General features: G+C 42.0%; 1 protein-coding gene across 20 annotated transcripts in view; it reads right to left on the bottom strand.

The window, feature by feature from the left end:
- Window positions 1-11,547, bottom strand: part of BICD1 (BICD cargo adaptor 1) — a 130,366-nt gene extending 118,819 nt beyond the window's left edge. For 3 of the 20 annotated variants that reach the window (XR_013991328.1, XR_013991329.1, XM_081023983.1), the window contains exons 1-2: window positions 11,064-11,532; window positions 10,191-10,935 (exon numbers count right to left, since the gene is read on the bottom strand). Coding sequence is in view for 18 of the 20 variants with exons in the window: in XM_081023983.1 (XP_080880109.1) it covers window positions 10,191-10,403 (213 nt within the window). In the remaining 2 variants the exon portion in view is untranslated. Of the gene's footprint in view, window positions 1-10,190; window positions 10,936-11,063 lie in introns of all 20 variants that reach the window. The other 17 variants (XM_081023978.1, XM_081023989.1, XM_081023991.1 and 14 more) reach the window with 9 other exon arrangements.
- Between the last annotated feature and the right edge of the window lie 837 nt (window positions 11,548-12,384).

Genomic DNA, 12,384 nt, shown 5'->3' with positions numbered 1-12,384 from the left:
CGGCAAGCCCTAGGCTCTGTGGTTAGTGATGTCAAATTTTTTTTAATTGCCAGTAATTTTGAGTAGTGTTAATTACATGTGTCCAATTTACTGTGTTAATATATTAATTTTTTATATATATTGTATGTCTATATGTAGGATAGAAATAAATAGAACAGTAAAAGAAATTACTTATCTTTGTCACTGTAATCTGCGTATTTCATTTTTTTTATTATATAAACTCCATTTTGGTCTCCCATATAGCTCCAGTTCACTGAAACCCTACTCTGCACAATGCTCTTCCATACAGCATGCAGATATGGTTACACTGGAGACGAAACACTGAGACTGGGCTTCCCTTTTCTCTGGGTTGCTCTTAACCTTTTAACCTTGCCATGCTGCAGTTTTTACTGTCAGAACAATGCTACTTGCTTCTTTTGGAAGCAAATGTACAAAAACTGATCGGTGTCAAAATACATTCGGGGTAGGAAAAAAATTATGGTTCACAGCCACTTGCCATTATGACAGTAGATAGTACATACAAACCTAGAAAAATACAATCATGTCTCTCTAATCCATCTACAATCAGTTTGTCCTAATTATCATTATTTTAAGAGGGTTTTTTTTAAAAAAATAAAAAGTAAAAACATCTGTTTTGTTTTAAAATGCTTGCTCCACCCCAACACATGCACAATTTACATTTTCCCAATTCATTTAATAGAGGATGATACCCATACCTACAACTGTGAATCAGAAGGATTACGAAAACATGCATGACTCCCTGCCACAAACCTATAAACTGCAGATCTTTAAAAGCAGTTCTTCTGTTGACTGATCTACAATGAAGCCAATGGAAATTACTATGGGATTCACATAGAATTCACATAATTTTGCTGCTGGAGCAGCATCTTACTGGAATCACAATGATGAGGCTATAGCCCTGTGGTTAACAAGAAAATGAATGGAGAAAGAGAGGGGAACAGTGATCCATGCATAGAAGACAATTAATCCAATATTGCATTTTTAAAAGCTCAAGGGTACAGTACATTTCCACTGAAACCAACATGGCTTCCAATAGAATTCAGGGAAATGTAGATTTTGCTACTTGTATACTCTTGAACCTGCCTAGGAAATATTTATTTATTCATTCATTCATTCATTCATTCATTCCCCGCCCATCTGGCTGGGTTTCCCCAGCCACTCTGGGTGGCTTCCAACAAAATATTACAAATACATTAAAACAAATTCTTTTGTAATAAGACAGCTTGTAATAAGACTGGTCTTGTGAGAAACCAGTAGGAGAACATTTCAATCTCCCAGGACATTCTATACAAGATCTCAAAGTAGCTATCTTATTACAAAAGAATTTCAGAAATAGACTGGAAAGAGAAGTTGCTGAATTGCAACTTATTACCAAACTTAAAACCATGGAGAGACCTGGTCTGAATAAACACATTGGATTATTATCTCATTATACATGATAAAGCTAATTTTAGCCATCTCACCCCTTGCTTTTTCCTGTAAGACCAACTGAAGTTGTTAACAGTTGTCAACAGGTTTACCACACCTATCAGCCAATCACACCTATCAGCCAATCACCCATTCCCACCACCTTTCTGAGTAATTCCCCTCTATATATAAAAGTCTGGTGACTTCTGTTTCAGTGTATCTGAAGAAGCGTGCATGCACACGAAAGCTCTTACCAATAACAAACTTAGTTGGTCTCTAAGGTGCTACTGGAAGGGGGGGGGGATTATTTTGTTTTGACTACGGCAGACCAACACGGCTACCTACCTGTAACTGGAGTAGGGGAGACACTGATGTGGAAAATAGGTCCAGCGCTAGAGAAGCCACCCTGACAGGGTGACAACTGAGTTGCCCCTTCAAGGTTGCCACTCAAGCAAAGGTTAAAACCCTGAATTCTTTGTTGAGCAATGGTAAATAGTGTGAGGTGGAAGGATATAAAAGTTGCTCAAAAAATGGAGTAGAACGGGTGCAAATTTTAATCTGGGTATGACTGATAGGATACCAGCTGCTATGATGTCTGCTTTTTGGAGTTACTGCCTGCCTGTGAATGATAATGTATTTGACTGCTTAGTGGGTCTCATAGAATGTCTGTGTGCAAGGTTAGTTTTGGGCAACAAGTGGGAGGGGTCCCCATTTCAGTGCTATCAGGCAGAGGGAAGTAGGTTAACGATGAAGGAGATGATCATCATACACTGTCATGCTCTCCATCCCTTCCCAATCTGCAGCTACCTGGATTCTCTTCCCCCTTGCCCCTAGCCTGGTGGTACTGTTTCTAAACTCCAGACTGCTTCATAATAAGACCTCATATATCCATGGCTTAGGTGGAATCAACAAACATATTAAAAACCATTTTGGAAATGCTTTTTTAAAAGCGTTTTTAAAAATACATTGAATTTTCCATAAGGCTCACCATTGCTATACAATGTCACATTGTATATCACACTTAAAACACACTTAAAACATTTTATTTGCAGCTGTATAGCCGACTCCTTAATTGTGGATGAGGGAGTTGATGTACAGTGGTACCTCTGGATGCGAATGGGATACGTTCTGGAGCCCCGTTCGCATCCTGAAGCGAATGCAACCCGTGTCTGCGCGTGCGCAGGTCGCGATTCAACGCTTCTGCACATGACGTCATTTTGAGCGTCTGCGCATGCACAAGTGGCAAAACCCGGAAGTAACGCGTTCCGTTACTTTCGGGTCGCCGTGGAGTGTAACCTGAAAACGCTCAACCTGAAGCATATTTAACCCAAGGACGCAGGTGGTGCTGTGGGTTAAACCACAGAGCCTAGGGCTTGCTGATCAGAAGGTCGGTGGTTCAAATCCCTGTGACAGGGTGAGCTCCCGTTGCTCGGTCCCTGCTCCTGTCAACCTAGCACTTCGAAAGCACATCAAGTGCAAGTAGATAAATAGGTACCGCTCCAGCGGGAAGGTAAACGGTGTTTCCATGCGCTGCTCTGGTTCGACAGAAGCGGCTTAGTCATGCTGGCCACATGACCCAGAAGCTGTACGCTGGCTCCCTCGGCCAATAAAGCAAGATGAGCGCTGCAACCCCAGAGTCGGCCACAACTGGACCTAATGGTCAGGGGTCCCTTTACCTTACCTTTTATGACTGTATTACTGAACTGGGCAGAGTTGATTTGACCCAGATTTCTCCACCCAGGTCCTCTCAGTACAGCACCAGCACATGCTGGGGAGCCAGGAGGGCAATCATCATGGTTCATAAGAATTTACCATAAGACTTCTTCAACTTATGGTGGAGCTAAAGGGCCTGCATCTGAAGTTAGGCCAGAGACAGATTTGGGATACTGGTGGTGTACTACCTGTCTTGCTACCCAATAACCTCCCTGGCAGAGGCAATCTCAATAGTAATATTCAAGGACCACAGAAAGGTGAATTTCCTCCTGTATAACTGCCCATTTGCTGCAGTCATCGGGGGGGGGGGGGTCCTCTTTGTGATGCCACAAGAGCTGGAGGCTCATTCCACGGGGCTTTGGACTAGGACTTTCAGTACAGCAGAATCCAACATGGAATATACTGCGCATTGAAGTTAGGCTCCAACACTGTATACAGTTTGTCAGGTGCTAAAAACATTTTTATTTTTGCAGCTTTCACAGAAGAATGAGTTGGCTTGTGGGCAGGATCAGATTTCTTTCACCCTCTCTTTTACAACTGTTTTACTTACTTTTACTTGTATGTTTGTGTTATTGTTCTGTTCCTCTATGTAATTTTGTAACGTTTAGCAGTTTACATGTCGTCAAAAGAAATATAAATAAACTTCATTGGTAGCAACAGATAATTCTTGAACTTGAATCCTGCAGTTAAGCATTCAATTTGTATGCAACACAATAAACAATGAATTCAGAAATCACATTTTAGCTGCATGACAAATAAAATAGTTTAGTTTTAAATATGTTTCAATAAGCAACATGTTTGTACCCAGTTAATGAAAACTTTATTCTGACATACAACCTCACACCAGTCATGATTAGAATGACCTTGAATAATTTTCCTTTCAAATGCAACATGGTTAATATCTGACAACAGTTTTGAATTATTTGGGATATTATTATTACTATTATTATTATTATTATTATTATTATTATTATTACTACTACTACTACTACTACTACTACCTTGCCCATCTGGCTGGGTTGTCTTCTCATACAGGATTTTTGTCTCTTGATCATAGGATTGCCACTGAGTTTGTATGTCATTCTCTAAAACATACATGTCTCTTGATCATAGGATTGCCACTGAGTTTGTATGTCATTCTCTAAACTACCTTATTAACAAGAACAGAAATTTTACACAGTACTGAGCACTTTTTGAGTAGAATCTGAGCTATCATTATAGCAACCTTAAAGGTTAGTCAGCATTCTTAGCCCCATATTTGAGAGCATGTCTCAGCTTCCCAGACTCTTGCATTGTCATTCAAGTTTGGTTCAGACAATAGCTGTTGTTTTTGAGGCTTGTTAGTATAACAATGTTTTTGCCTTTCCTTAGTATGCAGAAGAAAGTGTATTGGTTGCTAGTCATGGAACTACAATTCACATTATTTCTGACCATTGGCCATACTAGCTGGGGGTAACAGGAGTTTTGATTCCAGCAACTTCTAAAGGTCCACTGGTACCCCAATAGTGTCATGGCTCAGACAGTCCTGAGATGGAAAAGGGTGTTCCCTTCCAGAGCAAAGGTTGCAGGTGACCCAAACATATCACATTATAGCCCAATCCTTCTCAGCTTTCAGAAAGAATCATAGTTTCATAGAATTGTAGAGTTGGAAGGGATCCCAAGGGTCATCTGGTCCATGTCCCCGCAATGTAGGAATTTCAACACATGGTCTCTCATACAATTTGAAACCATACTGGAGCCTGCATAGGTTTGCAAATGTGCTAACAGTTTTATTGCTGCACCACTAGTAGTACACATCCCACTCATTCCAGCAAAGTGTTCCAAGGGGACAGGGCAAATGGACAGACTTGAAAGATATGGGACAATAACATTCCTCTTTAAGGACTTCATTCCTCACATACTATTATCAGCTTCTAAAGACTTGCATTCCTTTTAACATTTCATTCAGTCTTCCCTAAAGCTGTAAGACTGCCTTACTGCATGCACATTGCAACCTTGAAAGCTGTATAGTCAGCAAAACAGTATCTGTCTTTTCACCCTCTTACTAATTGGTCCAGTTCTTTGAAAACCTAAATGCAATAGAATGATTCCTCACTCTTCAAAGAATGCTCTTAGATCAAGGTAGCAGACATAATGCCTGCCTAGCTTACTGGAATTCATATTCCTTATTAGATCATATTCCTTTTTCTCTACCACATACCACATCAACTCCACAAAACTAATACTAACACAAACAACACAAACTAATACACTGGTACCTCGGGTTAAGTACTTAATTCGTTCCGGAGGTCCGTTCTTAACCTGAAACTGCTCTTAACCTGAAGCACCACTTTAGCTAATGGGGCCTCCTGCTGCTGCCATGCCACCGGAGCACGATTTCTGTTCTCATCCTGAAGCAACGTTCTTAACCCGAGGTACTATTTCTGGGTTAGCGGAGTCTGTAACCTGAAGCGTATGTAACCCAAGGTACCACGGTATACCAATATACCAACATAATGTATTGGCGTGCACAATCTGCATCAAGCAGAGCATGGTCTAAAATGATTAGTAGGGAAATAAATATTTAGGGCAATAATGTCCTAAATTACATTACATTTTTACTTTCCTAGCTCAGTATTATGTATATTTTATGCACTGTGGCTTGTGGTGGTGACAATAATACTGAACCGGGAAACAAGATGAAGGATTTGTGGATTGTCATTGGGTGTACTCCTCTGGCCCCTGGTTGCCATTGACAGTGCTCCTTTGACCCTAGGAAGATTCAGTGCAAGGGAAAGAGCCTTGTGGCTGTTCAAAAGGAAGTCCCTCTGAGTTCAATAGGGGCTGCTCCCAGGTATAGGATATAACACAGGTATGGGATTATAGCCTCAAGAAATCACAGGGAGTAAATCACAGGGAGATGGACCCAAAAGGAAAAAAGCAGGAGCCTGAGATTGCAGGCCAAAGAAAGAAAGTGTCTGGGAAAAGAAAATTAAGTAAATAAAAAATAGCTGGAATTAATATAGCATGAATCTTGCTCTTCTGGAAGGATGTACAGTACTTGTGAGCTGGCAGGACAGTAATGATATTGTCTAGTATGGTAAATAAGTTATAATAAGCTGGGTGAACACAATTCTATGCATCGTGTAATAAATATGAGTAAGGTCCACTAGTGGGATGGGGGTGGTGCTGTGGTCTAAACCACAGAGCCTAGGGCTTGCCAATCAGAAAGTAGGCAGTTCGAATCCCCGCAACAAGGTGAGCTCCAGTTGTTTGGTCCCAGCTCCTGCCAACTTAGCGGTTCGAAAGCACGTCAAAGTGCAAGTAGATAAACCTTCCCTCTGGCGGGAAGGTAAACAGTGTTTCCGTGTGCTGCTCTGGTTCGCCAGAAGTGGCTTAGTCATGCTGGCTACATGACTCGGAAGCTGTCTGTGGACAAACACTGGCTCCCTCGGCCTATAGAGTAAGATGAGCGCCGCAACCCCGGAGTCGTCTGCGACTGGACCTAATGGTCAGGGGTACCTTTACCTTTACCTAATGTCCACTGTAGCATATGAAGTAATCCTCATTCATTAATTTTGACTGGATTGCACCATAATCCCGTAAATACTATGCCAGACTGTAAGTACTATAAGAACTACCTAAGACCGCTTGCTGGTTGTATCTCATCTACTGTAAACACAAGGTCTACATGAGGTTCCATTCCAGAAGACAGCAGTTGCCCAGGCAATGTCATTATCTATTTAGAGACACTTAGAGCTGCAGTAATGTACTGGTATTTGCATTTTTTTGCAAACTGGTTTCACAAAAAAGAAAAAAGATTTAGCTACTGGGGCCTCCCGCTGCCACCATGCAATTTCTGTTCTCATCCTGGGGCAAAGTTCTTAACCTGAGGTACTACTTCCGGGTTAGTGGAGTCTATAACCCGAAGTGTTTGTAACCCGAGGTGCTTGTAACCCGATGTACCACTGTATCTCCACCTTCATTTTACATACAGTGGTACCTCAGGTTAAGTACTTAATTCGTTCCGGAGGTCCGTTCTTAACCTGAAGCACCACTTTAGCTAATGGGGCCTCCTGCTGGTGTCGCGCCGCCGGAGCACGATTTCTGTTCACATCCTGAAGCAAAGTTCTTAACGCGAGGTACTATTTCTGGGTTAGCGGAGTCTGTAACCTGAAGCGTATGAAACCTGAAGCGTATGTAACCCGAGGTACTACTGTATAGGGAACAGATGCTGAAAATGGATTTCCATCCACTACTTAGAAGATGAGCTGAAAACTAGTTTGAAACTGTGGCTTGGCAAAGGTTTCATGTATGAGATACCTGGAATAGAATACTGTAAATTATATTAAATTATACATACATATATATATATATAATATTACAAAAATGATTCACATTGGGGAACCATAAAGAAATAACAATACCTGGAACTTGTATATAATACGTATTCTCTCCACTGTAGATATGTTAAGAACTCCAAAAATGAACCACCACTTTTAAATTGTTTCACTATCCATTACCACCTTTTTCTCACAAGGCTTCTTTGCTATTAATAGCTGCATATCAGGCAGAAATTCAATATGTAAAGGTTTACACGTCACTATATTTACATGCTTGCAAAAACTGCTGCTCTTGAATTTCTAGCTGTCACATGGCTCTTTTTAAGTGACACTAAAAAGTTGACAAATCTAATATTGGAAGTCAACATAGAGTCATGGGATTCTATCAAAATCATCTCAAAATAAAAGCTATGCAAGATTTCTATATAGCATTAATTTCATTTTCTTAAGGGGGTTTAAACAATGTCCTCCAAGTGAAGACAGAACTACAAAATAATTTTCCAATTCTGATGAGGCTTCTCAAGACTTATTTAGTACTGTTTTAAATTGATCAAAATCCAAACCCATCTATTGGAGAATCCTTTGGAGGGAAGCAATTACAGTTTAGATAAGAATATAATTCAGGCAGAATATTTCTGTCAGGGCCCAATATATTTAGCAGCTTCTTTATGATATCTTATTACTGGTGTATCAAGCTATACACACTTAAATTCTGTTACTAATCTTCAAAACACTTGCTAGTTGTAACTGGGCAAGATCTTAAATAGTTCCTCGCTCAATTTCCTGCTTGATGGAAAGTATCGGCCATCTTCATGACAATCCTGTCTAGTCGTTTCTCCTGTTGAACTCTTTATGACTGTATCCCAAATATATTACTTGAACATTTACATTCATCAGCAATAGCTCTATCACAAATATTAAGACTATTACTTCAAGTGACTATTGCTTAAATTGAGAAAAGTTAAATTTATTATGCATTGAAATTTGTATGTCAAACTTTTGAAAATTTAATTAAAAATTATTACAAATAAATACTATTGCTTAAGGCATTACTCTAAGTCTCTAAGCAATAACTTGTACCTCCCTGATATGTTTAGGGCAGAGGGGTTATGTTGATTTTTATGCAGTATTTGTTATAAAAATAAAAATCTTTTTTTAAAAAAGTAATACCTGTCTCAATCAATTTTTCTCACATATTGAGATTCAGAAAGTTTTGGGGAACAAGACCAAGTCAAGCTTTCATTATAGTTGACACAGAATACCAGTTGTTGTGATTCAGGAAAGTCTCTGGGAATTTTTTGTACCAAGAAAGTTGAACTTTACTGTGGAGATTTTGATCATATTGTGGCACATACATTTACAGACATAAACAAAAAAGTAATAGTTTATATACTCAGGTCTCCCAAGCAAATGCAAACTGCATTTACAAAATCTTACTAACAAGAGTGAGATGTCTCAGGAACTTTTGAAAAAAGCAAAAAGCAACATAAAGTTTAAGTTACAGTATGACATATGTAGCAATATAGCTTTATAAAATAAATAAAACAGTGATTCCTCATGTCTACAGAATTCATCTCAAACATAATCCAGCATAATAGAAACACTTTTAAGTTACACTGATTTCAGTGGAAGATTTAAAGTATTAAGTGCTGAATCTTACTAGATCTTGCCCATTATACTTTACCTTTTATATAAAGATGTTGTCTATGTGCCATGTGATCCTATGAATATTTATGTGGAAACAGGTCATATTGTATGCAATCAGGCTTACTCCTATATAGGAGTTCACCCCTTGACACCTATTATCATGTGTAAGTGAAATATAATGATCCCTGGACACAAAAAATGAACATATATCAGAATTCTGAACTTGATCAATTTAATAGAACCTAACAGAATTCAGAACCCTCTGGAAATAGTTAAATGCACTAAATATAAACCTTTGTTGCATTTCTTCTCAAAACACACAAATAGGAAAAAATATAAAGAACCCAATGAAACACAAAGATTAGCTATACATGTATGTGATTGTCTACCTATGTTAGACAAGCTTGGTTGCTTAAGATCAAGCAAATCTTTCTGTGCTGGTACAGAAACAGATTTTGAAGGAAAGATGGTGGATGCCCCTGACAGGTGAAACTACAGCAAACATATAAATAACCTCAAAGTCTGTCAACACATAAAGTCAGCATACACAGTTTGCTGTAGCTTATATTGTTATAAAAATATGTGTGGGGTTTTTTTAAAGGTTAAATGTTCATACCATTTTTCTGAATAAGAGCCAAGCCACCCACTTATAGCAATAAATCACAATACTTGCATAAAAATATCTGAAAGCCAGAAGTTTTTTCTATGCAAGTTTAAGCAATGCTGGGATTTTAGTCAGTAGTAGGTTTAAAATATCACATCCATAATCCATTATTAAGCATCTTCTATGATCAGGGCTGATCCTTGAGTCCTGTGATAAATCACACCTTGCAATTTCAGTCTCAAGCAAACATAGCTCCAGGATAACTATAATCATCCGGCCTACAATACAAAGCCTTATCAGACGCAGCAGTTCAGAGGACAATTCTAAGCAGAAGAGATACTGAGCTGCTTTTCCATCCTTTTTTTAAAGAAATGGAGTGAGGGATGGAGTGAAAAAGTGGAGGATGGGGGGGGGGGAACCAGCACACTGGGGTGGGGGGTAGGGAAACACACCACAAATCTTCAAAGCCAACTCACCTCTCTCAGCTGCTCGAGCTCCTGCTTAAGGACATCATATTCCGCTTCCAGCTCATCATATTGCTGCTTGAGGGTGAGTTTTTCTTCCAAGACCACCAGCCCATATTCCGCAGCCTGGATCTTCTCATGGGTTGTTTCCGTGAGCTCTTTGGTCAGCCTCTCGATCTCGGACTTGTAGTGATCCACCGTCTCCAACACCTCTTCCGCAGCCATAGCCTTGGAGGTTGGAAGGGTGGGGGAGGCAAAGAGAAGGATGGATGGCGAGAGTGAGATGCAAGGGGAAAGGGAGGAGGAGGAGGGACGGGCGGACAGATGGAGGGATGGAAAGATGCAGGAGGCACAGGGCAGCCGGCGATTCTCCCCGGGAGGCTGCTCCTGAGAAGCAGCCAGCTACATCGGCTTAAGGCTAAGGGAGGGGATGCGGCGCACCATGGAGGAGCGGAAAGGAGGAATTCAAAGCCCCCCCGAGGCTGCTGCACCATTTGTCCTTCGGCTCCTCGGCTTCGTTTTGCTACCTCAACCCGGCATCATAGCTGGCGCTGGGGACCGAGGAGGAGAAGGGAGAGGAAGGCAGAGGGGGATTTATTTGTTTATTTTAAACCCCCCTTTTTTCCCTTCCCTTTTTTTTTTTTGCTTATTCAGAGGCATTGGTCCGCCATGTCTCCAGGGTAGCTTCACTGCAGTCTCTCAACTCTCCACCTGCTCCCCCTCTCCCGGCCGCCGCCGCCGCCGTTACTGCTGCAGCCTGTGGGGGGGGGGGTTTGGAGAAGACAAGTAAATATATCAGTTAAAACAGACCTGGCCGTATCGGTCACCTGCCCCCCCCCCCCCCAGGAAACAAATAATGGGAAGCGAGGCGGATGAATTTATTACCATAGCAGAGCAGCCAGAAAGGCTACCGACAGACACGTCCTGAGGCCGCCTCGCCTCGCCTGCCTCTCTCTCTCTCCCGCTTAACCGCCTCTCCTCCCTCCCTCCACTCCCAGCCGCCGGGAAAAAGGGACAGATGGGGAAATGACAGCGCCGCCTCCGCCGCCGTCGCCGCCTCTTCCTTCTCCTCCTCACGGCGGCGTCTCTCTTCCCGCGCTCTTGGACGACGGCGGGGCGGAGGCTGCGTGTCTACCGCACAGTCCCCCCCCCTTCACGCTTCCCACAGCTCTCCTCGAAAGAACCAACACACAACTCACACACACACTCCCTTCTTCACTGCCAATGCTGAGGTGGTGCTTGTGCACACTCTTCTGAGCTTTGTCATATGTTTCCCTCAGGTTTCCTACTGAGGTTTCTAGAGGCATCCTGCAAAGGCCTTGTTCTAGACCACACCATTGCCTTTTAACAATGTTCAGGGCCGGCCCTACCCTTGGGCAAGGCAGGGGTGCCGACTTGAATAAGATATTGGGCGGGCAGGTAAGCCCCACCCAACGAAATATCTCACAAGACGTACATGCACACCATACGAAGGGCAATTCCCATCAACTTAGGGGGAGCCTGGCCTCAAATGTTTCATTGGTTGGCTCCTATGAGGCAGAGTGAGGAAACCCCTCTCCAGGCGGCAGGTGCTGGGGTAGCAGCTGAGGGGGCCCGGGAGGCATGAGTCTTTTTTAAGCCTCCAGGTGTTCCACTTGGTTGCTGTGCTACCTTTCCTGGACCCCCTCTCCTCACAAATGTGTCCTGCTGCCTCAGGAGCAGTGGAGGACTCTATCTCCCATCCCTAGTGTAAGATTCAGTTGTCAGTCTGGATACCACCTGTACATGATGAGAAGTTGGCAACATATAGTGCTTTGCCTCAGGGAACAAAATGTCTTGGGACAGCCTTATGGAGCATCATTGGTGTCCCATGAGAACACAAGGATCATCCAGCTGAATCAGGTCTGGCCCATCGAGTCCATCATCCTGCTCTCCCAGTGGCCAATCGGGTGCCCATGGAAAGGCTTTTGTTGTCCCCCTTCACACGTGGGTTCACAGAGATTCATATATTTAATTGCCCCATGCTGACAAATGTTGTTGCCATCATAATTAGTGTCTATTGTAACCATCACTATTATTATTTGAATACAATGGTGGTGTGGAAGTGGTCTGCTGTGAGTTGAGCCCCAAATGACCTGCATCATATCTCACCTCAGCTATTAACTCATGAGATGCCCCGCATTTCACCTCAATCAGTCCACCAATGTATAAGGGAATAATAAATACC

The sequence above is a fragment of the Podarcis pityusensis genome (genome assembly GCF_964106645.2).
Source record: "Podarcis pityusensis genome assembly, chromosome: 10".
Classification (NCBI taxonomy): domain Eukaryota; kingdom Metazoa; phylum Chordata; class Lepidosauria; order Squamata; family Lacertidae; genus Podarcis; species Podarcis pityusensis.
The sequence above is the reverse complement of the archived record's forward strand: the minus strand, read 5'-3'. Positions and strand labels throughout refer to the sequence as shown.